The sequence below is a fragment of the Anopheles merus genome, chromosome 2R, assembly GCF_017562075.2.
Source record: "Anopheles merus strain MAF chromosome 2R, AmerM5.1, whole genome shotgun sequence".
NCBI classification, from domain to species: domain Eukaryota; kingdom Metazoa; phylum Arthropoda; class Insecta; order Diptera; family Culicidae; genus Anopheles; species Anopheles merus.
This window is the reverse complement of record NC_054082.1, coordinates 48579032-48592236: the sequence shown is the minus strand read 5'-3', so window position 1 is coordinate 48592236 and position 13205 is coordinate 48579032. Positions and strand designations below refer to the sequence as shown.

Genomic DNA, 13205 nt, shown 5'->3' with positions numbered 1-13205 from the left:
GGTGCAAGATTTATATACCAATACGTTCAGGTTAGCACGTGGAGTACCATTTGACACCGAGACGTTTGACGTTAGGGGTTGCGAATTGTTCTGCTTTGACGTAAAGTGCACGCTTTTCATATTTTTGATGGGTTATATTTTCTAAACATAGTTAAAAACGTGTTTTTTACTGAACATTTTGACTACAAGCAGCAGTTTTGATCTAAATTAAATTCTTTACATGTTTTTTTTTCATTTTTTAAAAATTACAATAACACAAATAATTTTGTGCCATGAATTGAAGCGTTTTTTGTTAAGACAATGTGCTCCGATAACCGTTTTCTTCTTCTTCAAATATCCTCCTCAGCACGCAATGTCGCCATTGTATTTAACTGTCATTCCTCAACAGCACGAATAAACGGACAGCCGGATAAAAGGTACCCTATAAACGATACTATAATGTAAATAGTTTCTTCTTCTTCTTCTTCTTTGGCACAACAACCGTTGTCGATCAAGTCCTGCCTGTACCACTAGTGGGCTCGACTTTCAGTGACTTACTTATTACCGTGGGAGGATATTCAGTCCTACGTATGGGGGCACGTTCCATTCGGGGCTTGACGGGCATGTTGTTAAGTCGTACGAGTTGACGACTGTACCACCAGACCGACCCGGGTAAATAGTTTAGTAACTAGTAAATAGTATCTTTTAACTAACAATACATCAATGCGCATATAATAAGTTTCGATAAAGTGTATATGGTCACGCCAAAAAAGGGATAGTAGACAACTCATATAGAGTGTAACATGGAAAATGATCCAACGAACACTGTTACCCTACGCTCGGCTAAAAACTTTACTCGTTCCTTTTGTATGCATAATTAAATAGTTCATCAATTAAATGCTAGTGGGCTGGATAGTCGTTTTATTAGGGACATATTTTCATATTTATTCTGTTATTCCTTCCACCTTAGTTACAGCATTATGCAAGGAAACTGCCTTTTTTAGGTCGAAGTCTGCAAAACATTGGAGAACACCATCTTATTCGTCCTTCGGACCTGGTCCCATTCGACACTCGGGATACTTCTCCGTAAGATAACTGCGCACCTCCCCCGTCTCGGCCATCATCCGTAGCCGTACCTTATCCTGATTGCGGAGGTACTCCTGCTTCTTGAGGTAGATTTCCCAGGAGCGGAATTTCGTGTAGAAGGGAGGGAACTTTTTCTTCTGCAGCTGAATCTTTCCATCCATGCAGTACTGGGTAAAGTCGAGAATTTCGTTATTTTCTAGCTCCTGCTCCGTGCGACACACCGTCGGGCTGGCGACCACCTTCGGGAAGTTCATGTTTTCCGGCCGGAATTCCACCACATGCAGGCCCTTTTCCTCCGCAATGCGCTGGTGATCCTTTTGCTTGAGCAGGCCGATAAAGAATGCTTTTACGACGTGCTGCACGTTCGTGGAACCTTCACACTTTGCGCGCAAATCTTTAATACCAAGCACTTCGCACACGGTCCTGATCGCACGGTGGCATTTCAGTCCGTACCCTTCCGGTTTTCGTTCGACAAACAGTTTCGTTGCCCCGAACTGGCAGTGGAAGTCGTGGAAAACCGTGTGCCCATTGCACAGATCGAAATGCATCAGCTTCTGACCGGCACGGTTCTTTGCCTGTCGCAGTGCGGCGCGGCCTTCAATCGCTTTGCCGAATCCAAAGCCGGCCAAACCGTTCCCGTTACCCGTGACCACCATTGCCGAGACGCGCCTCTTCCGGCCATGGTTACCCTTCATGTTCACAACCGCTTTCAGCTCCAAGCACTTGGTGTCGAAGCCTATGAACTCGTCCTCACCGACCGCGTCCGGCGGTCCGATACTGCGGCCAGGCATTTTCGATCCCGACCATCCTCGCTCGAGCGGACTCAGCTTCAGGCGCTTAAAGTTCACCATCTCATCACGAATGCGCCGCAACTTTGCCTCACGCTCCTTGTCTTCCGGAAGCTTTTGCTGCTGGACCAGCTCGCGGCCTCGTATCACCGGTGCCGACAGTCCGGGCCATACGATGTTCGCCTTGCCGTAGCCAATCATCTGCCCTTTGTTCAGATCCTTTGGCGTGATGCGTCCGGAACCTTTACCTCGACCTCGCTTCTTACCGGCATTACTGACGGAGATGACACCCTTCCATATTTGATCCGCGGGAACTGGAAACGTAAAAAATATTGCAATGGCATTACACTGTTAAGCTGGGCGGTACAACGCTGCCACATTACATCCGACTTACGTTTGTTGAAGAAACTTGTTTCCCGAACATTACATAATGTGGGAACGGTGGGTTGCAGCAATGTGCGGCCGCGATATTCGTCATTTGCCGGTCGCACTTTGAAGAACGTACTGCTGCTGCTGTTTCTAGACCCACTACATAGCGAGGCAGTTTGGCGCCCGATATTCAATGCTGCAAAAGCTCGTAGCAGTGAATCACTGCCCGACACAACTCGAAACATCGGTAATTTGTTTTCTGCACCACAATCTCACAGGAAATAAACAACAATGCCGCGAGACGGCAGAAATGTGTTCGCTGCTGCAAAACAAAACATTGCACAGTGACATGTATGACAGTCGCGCTTCGGCTATCATGCGTACTGGCGCTGGCATCAAACATCAAAGCTTGCGCTATTCACCACTACAGCGCTACAAAGCGCTAAAAGAATCGTCCGCGCATCGCGCGTAACGCTTGATAAACGTTACTCCGAATGCTACAAAGCTAAAGGTGCTTATAAACGATTACTTTTTATCGTATCGAAGAAGGAGATATGAAAATTGATTAGAATGTGGTAAGAAGAACGATTTTCAAATTTTTGGATTGTTTAAAAATAATATAAATGAACAGCATAAATCACAACAAGTTTCATTTATGGAAAGTGGTTACTACTTGAATGGCAGTTTAGTTTTGTAACAAAGCACTATTTTGAATATCAATAGTTGGGAGGTACGGGAAGTTTCAATAAACTATCTCTGACCACTCTCTGCCGAGCTCCACGATACTATGAGGCCATTTTTGCTAACACTGACACACTACCACCGGCAACGCCTTTCGAACGATTTCATTCCGACACACTGGCGTGTGGCGAGGTGCGTCATCGATTTCCTAATTCGTGCTGTATTTGTCAATTTTCCATCGCTTCAGCATCATCGCATCGTTTACCGACGAATTGTTTGCGGTACACTTGAATGTTAATTACTTTTTTTCACCCTCACCGAATGCGGACAGTGTTTCTCTTTCTTTCCATCGGCCCAACCAGTCCCACCGCTCCCTACTATTGTCCGCACCATTGTAGTAGTTGTCCGCTAGCCGTCTTCTCTGGGTGTTGATTTGTTTCGTTATTATTGTTTCTGCAAGCCTGCCCGTCACACGGAATGGTTCGCGCACCGCATTCGAATTCGTAACCCCAAATTGTATCCAAACAGTAGGCTGCCAGTTCGAAATCTACGGCTCGCACCTCCCTGACGCAGATCATTATCGATCGACAAAGCTCCATCGAAGGTTGGTGGACGGGAGGGGTTTATGGGAGATGCTGGCAACAAAATAAGCATTCGGACGTGGTACACGTGGCCGAGGTGAGCCAAAGCAATCGAAAGCCTTTGGCCCGTGCAAACAGTCCGTCAGCGGCAGTCAGTCCTACCGTCATTCAGCCAACCAGTCAGCCAGTTAGTGCAGTGTGGTGGCATACAAAGTGTAAACAAACAACTGGGCGGGACGGTTTTATTATAAATTGATATTAAAATAGTATGCTGCGAGTGAGAGCGCTTTGCACGCCCGTTTTCCACTACCGCCAAATAAATGTGGTGGCCATTTTTGTGAGCTCGCAGTGCACGTTTTTGGGTGTTATGGCAACAAAATTAAGAGGAAAATGGCGAACAGGAGGTGGAGGATAAAAGGATCCCAAGTATGGTTAGATGCTGTAACAGTTGTTGAAGCAAACGCAACTTCAATCGCTGCAGAATTCTTTCTCTCGTTAGCGCATAATAGCTATTTGTTGAATTTTTCGTTTTTAATTTTTTTTAAATTTTTCAATCGTCGAGGAAAAAGTAAAATCGAGTAAAATTGTTCGGAAATGTTGTTTGAGGGTTATAGGATTCAAAAACACAAATTGATCACGAAAATTGAATGAAACCATTTAAGGAACGCATATTTACAAAATAAGCGGTGCTTTAAGCAAAATACAAATGCGAATTTAATTTCGTATATATTGAGCAAACATATTAAAAACGTTTTCCAGGATTCTACGCACGGCTCAAGGTACGTGTGCTAATGTGCATCCGCGGGTATATTTGCCATTATTTCCACAACGGCTCAAACAAACTCTCCCCCCGCCAAACCAGCCCCTTCCCGTATCGAGCGGACCAAAGTGGTGTTTGTTATTTTAGCAACAGTTCAATATTTACCTCCCCCAATGGAACAATGTATCATCAGTGTGTGTGTGTGTGTTCCGAGGGAGGGGAATTGTAAAATGGCAAATTTTCTTCCCTCACAATCTTAAACCATCCCGCTGCCGTACTCCGCACAGTGGCGCACTGTGGTGTGGAAATGTGCTATCCATCACGCGCAACAACTACGCGTACAACTTACCGCGTGTCGGGTCGGATTGTAATGGAAAAACCGGCATTTAGTCGCCCGTTCGGCTATGGTTTGCACTTAATTAAATTTTCATAATATCCATTCTCATTCGTTTCATTCGGTGGGTAGGTGCCTTTGGCCGTCAAACGAGCGTCCTGCGCACGACGCATTCGCATTTGGATTCTGCGAATCCTTGTCACCCGACATCAATCATTCAGCAGATTCCCAGTCATCCAGTTTGTTTGACTAGCTAGCAGGCAATTTGACATGACATTTATCGTTTTACTCAAACGGCTGCTGTTGGATCAGATTTGTATCTGCTTCGGGAGAATGTTGAACCGTGCCGACCCTTTCCTGCAGGACCACTGGGTTAGTTCGGACTAATGAGCCGATGATACGTACGTAATCGCATTCCGGGACACTAGACAGGGCACCGATGTTGAATGTTATCTGTCAATCTACGGTGCTTCTTCATCACACCGTTTCGGAAGGCATTGGCCGCTCCCTCAGCATCCTTGTAACGCAAAGCATGTTTACAGTTCGTTTCTGCCACTGTCGCTATCATATCGTAAATCTTCATCTAGGACAGGGCAGACCTTTCCCTTTAGAAGTTGCATTCTGGTAAGCGTGGTCGGTACTGGATGGATGTCTGACTGACGGCAAACATTGTGCCTGCATTGGGATTGCAGCAACATACCAGATGAACCCGAATCCGCAACCAGACACTGTAGCAAAGCCACCTATTTATAAAGCATTTAGGTTAGGTTAGCTGACTGATGATATGCAAAAGCTTTGGGACATGCGGGGACAATAGGGAAAGGAGAAAGATTGATCTACAATTAGCGAAAGGCATTCGGTTGGAAAGTTGAAGTAAAACAAATTGCAATTGTCGGTGCTGGTGATGCACTTACTCTAGCGGAAAGATGTGTTTTTGGTGTGCTATTTGCTACAGGATTATGAGAATAAATCTGATTTGCTAAAGCGATAGGCTCGCAGCTTTTTAATGCGTCCTTATTTGAAGAACTGTGTCATTGTGTACGCGAAATCGCGGGAAATTGTCCTGCTGTGCTGAAATGGCGTTAAATGGCTCTGTTTAAGTATCTGAAAAGATTGAGTGATTGTTAAGTTATAGAAAGATTAGCTTCAGCGATCTTGTAAAATAGAAAGCTATTTTTTCGAAAGTTAAGACAAAAATAACTCTTTAAAAATCCACGCTCAAAAGAAAAAAATGTTAAATGAGTAGACAGTATTGGTTTTGAATTTCCCAGTTTTCTACTGTTTGTTTTCTACTGATCAAGACTAGAATGGACTGATAGGTACCAATTCATGAGTTCGATCAATACAATAAATTGTCGAGTTATGCGGTTCTCGACATTCACGGATTTGGAGACACGGGGGATTCTAAAATTTGACAGTTCTTGGGTCAAATCAGTACAATTTGGCCCAAGAATTGTCAATGTTTTTTTTTAAATTAATTTTTCGTATTAAATTAATGGTTAAGTGTATAAAATACTAAATTTAATCAAAATAACTTATTTATCAAATGTGCTTAGGCTAAGCAACGTAATATACGACTTACGCGGATATTCGAATTATGCGAAACGCATGAACCGCATATCTCGGGAATAGACTGTACATTGCAATCTAATACATTTTATATTTTTCAGAATTGACCTACACAAATATTAACCAATTTTTGAATAAGCTCCGATTGAGCTTCAGTAACAATAACCAAAATCAGCCGAGGAAATATCTAAATAATAGAGCAATGTAGATTAAACTGAAATACAAATTAACTAACAATAAAGTGTTTGTAAGGGGACAACATTTTGAATTCTGTCTTTGATCAATCTAGAACTAATCTAACTGGCACCTGACAATAAGCCTTCAAGTGATCAAATAACTGCAATGCGGAGTACTCCAGCAGCACTCTACCTTTGCCACAAGCACATACACGTATTTCTCTTTGGGGGAATAAACTTAGCTTAGTAATAAGCTTATGCCGTTCGAATAAAACCATTCGGTTAGTATTTTTAAACCTTCAAGTCGATCTTTTCCCCGCAAAGTATCATTCTGTGCTTGAGTGCAGCGAAACACGACGCAACTTTATCGACGCAGCACAAGTGTTTTGTGGTGCGATACTTGAAACCATTAACGCTTGACCAGCGCCGAAGGGGGACGCTCGTATCTGACGAAGCTTAGAAAAGATAGAAACACAAAAGCTCCGAAACCCCAAAAACAGATGTACATTTAATCCTTCAAGCGCTGCACATCACCAGCCGCTGCTATGAAAGGGCTAAAAAGGGACCCCAACGCCATCGCCAAATCGATCATTTCTATCTCTCTCCAAAGCTCATGCTACTTGTATCGTTCGTTTGCTCTTCCCCGAAACGTCATAGCAATGGAGCCGATAATCCATCCCCGCGGAACTGCTCCAGTCTTCCATCCCACCGCGAGAGGGCCAACAACACCCCTGGCAAGGGAGTGTCGCGACGAAGTGTTATGGCGCTATTTGTATCATAATTCGGCGTTTTACCTATCCCTTACCGTTTCTTTTAATACTTTTACCAGAACGGTGTGCTAACGGTCGCTTTTCCGAATAGTAATAAAAAAAAACATTTTCCTCGCTAACCGAAAACAGCTTTAGTGACCCTGTGCAGCCGTCGAGCCGGGTGGGCTTCATTTGTTCTTTTTCCGACCTGGTAGGAAGGAGTAACTGAACATGTTTGTGTGTTTGTGTGTATGTTTCCTTTTCACTGTAATGGTTTTCCCCATTTTTTTTTGTCTACGCTGTACATGCTACAATCGTGCTCGTGTGTTCCATGGAGGGAGGCTAAAATCCTGTCCTCAAGTGCGCTAATCTTCATCTTTTAATCGCCGAACCGTTTAGCGAAGGTATCGTTGAATTGTATGTGCATATGTATGTGTGTGTGTGTATGTTTTAAAATATTTGAAGTCCCTTCCTTCTGTTGAAAAAAGCATATTTTTCACTGCATACGCTGCGTTTCCTGTTCTACTGTTTTGAGTGTTTTTGTACATATTTTTGTTTGCAGAACAAACGTGCAGGAAAGCGCGTAAGCTTTAGTTGTTTTATTTGTGCGATGTATTTTACCAAGCAAGAAGTTAGCCGTACGAATAGGTTGATAATGTGTAAAATTACGCACAGTAAAGCAGCGTTTGAAGTCTAAATTGTGTGAAATTGTGTGAAAGGGAAGTAGTGCTACGATAAGGGTAAACTTTAGTCATAAAGCCGAAATTGTGCGATCGTATTGAAATGTTGTTAGTATTTGTTTGTTAATCAAGTGACGGCAGGAGAAATGGTTGCATTTTTTCAACGAGCATTAAATGCTTAAACCAGCACAATCAAGCAGTGTGCTGTTTGTAGATATGTGAATTTACTAGGTTGTGGAAGATCTGTTTTTATATCTGTCCACACAAGGGATTTAGATACAGTTTCTGGCTGCATTAATCCTTTTCCATGGTTTCAAAGTTACCTCGTTGTTTGGCACTACGACTCTACTGCTGAGATGTCAAATAATGAATAACCCAACTAAAACCGAGCCAACCATTATTCCCATCAGTTTCCTTATTCCTCTTACCCTAGAGGTCGTCTATTAATTCCAACCTAGACGAATGACGGCACAGTCCGTCCTTTTTCGAAAGGGTCAATTGTATGGCTCCATTCAGTAACCTAACCTCGATAAAAAAAAATGAAATTCTAAACTATATTTAATAAAACATATTTGATCAAAATTTCGCTAAACACTATGGGTTGCCACGCTCTCCCCCGTTCATTTACTTGTTAAAGGGAAATCAAATCCTATATATACCCTACATGGAGGAAAAGCTTCAAAAAGTTAAAAAAACCACTGCACTACACAATGAAATTATTTCATAATTGACCTAAAGATCGCGGATTATTTGTGTTTATAATTAAATAACATAATTTCAATTAAAATGCCGTACTTTTACAGTCGTTGCCCCAAATTTTGGCTCTAAGGCATCGATTTTTAACAGTGCGCATCAAGTTTTGCCTCGAACGTATCAATTTTTGACAGTGCACTTCCATTTTTTACTCTAGTGCACCTATTTTTGTCTGAAAGTCAGCAATTGCTTACTCTTGTAGGAACCATGATACTTTTCCAAGATATTTGAAGAGATTTTTGACAACAGTTATTTCACATCACGTAAACAATACAAAATCCGTGCAATTTGATTGTCTACAAAATCGAGCTTTATAAAAATGCTTCAAAAACTTTCGTCCTAAATAAACACATGGCCTAAACAAAGCAGAAAAGCAGGGAGTACAAAAACCAAAACAAATCCCATTCTTCACACTCACTGAGTCCTTCAGGTGAAAGCACATCATTGCGACCAATTGGAAAAGAATTCCTTTCCAATCGCAACCACTCATCATCATCATCATCATCACCATCGTCACATTCGCCCGTGATAGATCTTGTGTGTGTGTGTGCACGATTCGTAGGAAATGTATCGTCCCGGCCCGTTGGAAAGTGTGATCTAGGAAAAAAAATCCGGAGTCTTTCCTCTCCACTCATCTTCTATCAAATCACTCCACCATCCCTCACCCTTTTGCTCCATTAACCTATTGGTACAAGGTAGTCGATTCTAATCTCAAGTTTGTTTGTACACGAGCCGAGAAATTCCTCGTCCTGGGAGAGCATTTCGTCCAGCTCCAAAAAAAAAAGCTCAAATGCAACATAGCTCTAATGCAGACAGAAAAAAGAAGGCAAAACAAGATCTCGTACAACATAAAATCCTGTTTTGCTTGTCCTCCTTTAGCTGCCGTGGTGCATTTTCAAGGTTAACCCGTACCGTGGGGACAGGTTGCCCTTCACTTGCTTCCCTCCCCGATTGTGTAAGCGGTAAGAGGCACTCTTTCGGTCAACAGTACTCATCCTGAAGGAGTACGATTTTGTTGTAAAACCGAGCGAAAGACCATTTTGCTAACGTTGTGCGTTTCTGTTGCTTCTTCTTCTTTCTCTTCTTTGGTCGGACACACACACACATGCACACGCACCACGTGTGACAAGTGGTAGCCTGAAGTTTGAAGATCGTTTGAATTGCAAGGATCAGTACGATCACGAAAACCTCCCTGTATGATGCTCGAGAGATCCTTGGAGGACACTCTTGGGCGGATGTCAAGGGGCGAATCAAGTGCTGTCAACGGTGGGAAAATGGTCAGCGCGAGCGCAAGCCCGCACAAGCACCACCGTCGCCTCCACCAGCAGCAGCAGCAGCAGATCGTTGGTAGTAGCAGATCGGTTCTTCAGATGAGCTCAACATGTGTTTTTCTCCCCGTTCTGAGTATGTGGTAACATACTTTCAAATTAATTATAGACCAAAGCATACATTACTTTAAACAACATACGAAAAGGACCGTTTAACGAGTATACAGAACGAGGGCTTTAAACGTGGGTCTCATCAATTGAAAGTAGCACACTTCCACTTTCTCTTCGCCCTAGCTTTCTTACCTCTACGACTTCCGAAACCTCCGTGACCTGATTAGTGAAGGAGGGGGGAATACAGGTCTCGTTCCTCCGCTCGCAGTTGAAGTTTCTTCCAATGACACCTAGCACACTCCACGTCGCTTCTGCACTTATTCTGCGCGATGAGAGAGGGGACGCTTCGAAGAGAACGAATCGCGCATCAGCGTGCTCTGTGCTGACTTTTGCGCTGGTTGTTGAGTTTTTCCTACACAGAGCGCACAGGGAACAATATGAAGAGCACTTTTGAGGCATCCAGGGAGTGGTGTGTGTGTGTTTTGACACCCGGCCCAGGAGTGAGGAGTAGTGGAAACAGTGGTGGAGGCAACAAAAATTGCACCCGGGTGAGGTTGGAACAGATGGCTGCTAGGGCGTTCGCGAGCCTGGACGAGTGGCTTTCGAAGCGTATGTTAAGAGGTATTAATCAGAGCGAGTTTGCATTTCGGTGGTTGGCGCATCGGCCCAGAACCGGACCGAAGTGCATTAGAATTGGCTACTTTTACGGCCTGTTAAGCGAAGCCGTGGTGAGGTAAGACGGAGCAGCCTGTTAAGGTGTGCTCGACGTGTTACCGATACAAACACTCCTAGCTGGCTGGCTGATGGGTGTTGGTGGTATGTCTGTGAGTGGGCTTGAAGGATGTTATTCAGCAGTGTACAATCATAACACCGGTTACAGCTTTGGAGGCCAACGGGAGGAGGGATCTATAAAATGGTTCGTCGTTTTTCTGTGTGTAAGCTGAAATGGCTTAAATCAACAACGTTGCGGCTCAAATGAATGGAGGTGGTTTTGTTTTCTGCAGAAATACTGCATCCAGCAACATTCACGAAAAGCCTTCATAAGCCCCGCCATTCAGGCATGCAAACAAACACACGGACGTCTGCAATGCGTTTATTGAGTTGCACTTGCACATAAATAGGAAAATTTGTCTTTTGCTCTAAACTTAACCGAGAGCCGCATCGCAGTGAAGCTGCAGTGCAAAGCGCGTTCGAGCAATAGCGTAAAACCAAGCTTTGGCGTAGTTTGGCGGAGGATGCACAAAAACAAAAACCCCAACTTCGAGAGTGGGAGAGGGAGAGAGAGAGTGGGAGAGGAAAAAAAGCCAAGGGCTAGTAATAAAATCCGTAGCACCAACAAACAACAACTGCCAGGACACCAGCACCACCACCACGACCGGCAGTCGCAAGTAGTGGGTAAAATCAACTACGCCAGATTCAGCATTCGAGCGGCATTAAAGTGGCCACTCCAAAGTTCGCTAGACCGCGCTCAAGCGTACTTTATTGACACCTAGTTTTCGTACCGTATCTATGCTGCTGCTGCTGCTACTGGTGCTGTTTGCTGGTCCTGCTACTGGTGCCAGGTCAGGCACTAACTTCAAAACCTGCCATTACAACTTCTGCTACCACTACCACTACTGCTAATGGCTGTGGCAGTGTTAGTAGTAGCAAGAGCAGCAAAACTAACGCCAGCTACCATCAGCGATCCTAATACTATTACAGAGGATGTTGTTTTTTATTGCCCCTCCCCACACTGCTCTTACTTATCAACCCTTTCGCCGCACAACTATCGTCCATCATCATTACTAAGGACACTGGCTCATAGTTCTGGGTGAAGTTTCCTTCCATTTCAGCCACACCAATGGGGCCTGCTTCTCACTCAATGCACCATCTCGTTCTTTTATCACTTTATGCGCATCTGTCTTTCTCTATGTGTTTGCTAGCTTGTGTTGGTTTTCCTTTTCCAGTGTGTTCGTTTTGTCTTTTTGACCCGTCTTTAAAGCGGTTTGTTTTTATTTCATTACACGCTAAGCCCGCATCGATTGGCAAACTGTATGTGTGTAAGTGTGAGAGAGATGCAAAAGTGTTCCCATTTCCGGTGCGGTTAAAATCCTAACAAGGACACATTTATAAGCAATTGCTGTCAGAGATTTTTCTTCGCCTGCTCTTTATTTGCAAAAATATTTTATTTTAAATAAAATGTTATTTGTGCTATCTGAACATGTAATATTGAATTTTATGGCATAAAATAACAATATTAAATTGAAAAGCATAATTTATCATACTTTAGATCATTTGGTAATGTTGTTAATACGAAGGAAATACTCCCTTCTTCTGGATGTAATGTTTCATAAATCTGATTCTTTCTGCGGCGTGCTTCACAAGATTTCTACCCCTGACCGGTGCGCATTCCCCCGACCCATTCTCATGTAGCTGAGCTGTTTGATGAACATTTAATTGTGATTCCATCACATCCGGGCACAGTAGCCCGCGTGCGCCCTATCCAACGCTAGTACGTCCTGTGCGTTCGATCGTACTTTTCTCGTGCCGCTGTTTGTGCTCTCAATCATACGTACTGACACACACACATACACACACATAGCCTCTCTCGCTGTGTCGTGCAACCATGCCAACGCTAATTTTCTTAGCGGAAAATCTTTCAACACACAGTGCGCACTACTGGCAGCATCAGTAGGCCGGTGCTCTTTGTGCGAAGAGCACGGAACAATAGGATGCCTTTGTTCTTGCGTTCCGTGCTGTGCTACCATGCTTCGTCTTTGCCACGCATCCTTGCCATGAGTGAAGTGGGGAGCGGGGTTTTCCAACATATACACACATACACACAAACAAGGCACAAACCTCTTGCCTATTGATTTAACGTCCTTCACGTCGTCAGTTCCCTTTTGTTCCCTTTAACCGCGGGTGCTTCGCATCTCCTTTGCCCTTTACGGGATGACAGAGTGGTGGTAGCATCAAACATGAGAAGCAGAAGATGAAACGGGGCAAAAAAAACTCCAACCAAAAGAAAGGGAAAACAACAAAACCCCAACATTCACTGGGACGGAATATCCTGGCGTATCCTCAGCGTGCCGAATGCCGAACCCAGCTCCGGAGAGTAGACGGCATTTCGGGAAAGCTGCCACAGCTCCGCATCCCTTCTCCCACGTGCGAGCATGCGTGTTCGTGTGCAATGAAACGGCAGGTCCCGTCGAAACGCACCGCTTATGGAAGGCATCGAATGGAAGCGTCCCGGTACTGCGGGGCGCGTTTTGTTTCACCTTAGGATTAGCTGTGGGCCGTATCAGGCAGCCAAACTACTGCACGAATGATGAGCAAAAGTGC

The 13205-nt window shown here is 44.1% G+C and overlaps 1 protein-coding gene across 1 annotated transcript; it reads right to left on the bottom strand.

The window, feature by feature from the left end:
* Positions 1-895: 895 nt before the first annotated feature.
* LOC121588052 (28S ribosomal protein S5, mitochondrial) lies at positions 896-2566 on the bottom strand. The gene is made up of 2 exons (XM_041905574.1): positions 2248-2566; positions 896-2167 (listed from the first exon to the last, which is right to left on the bottom strand). Exons 1-2 carry the CDS (start codon positions 2465-2467, stop codon positions 1017-1019), a joined length of 1371 nt encoding a protein of 456 aa, XP_041761508.1. The 5' UTR covers positions 2468-2566; the 3' UTR covers positions 896-1016.
* Positions 2567-13205: the final 10639 nt, after the last annotated feature.

Excerpts from the sequence above, each read along its gene's own strand:
- LOC121588052 (XM_041905574.1), bottom strand. The coding sequence starts at position 2,467 with ATGTTTCGAGTTGTGTCGGGCAGTGATTCACTGCTACGAGCTTTTGCA. Across the intron at positions 2,168-2,247 it reads AACAAGTTTCTTCAACAAAC|TTCCCGCGGATCAAATATGG; the intron begins GTAAGTCGGATG and ends TTACGTTTCCAG.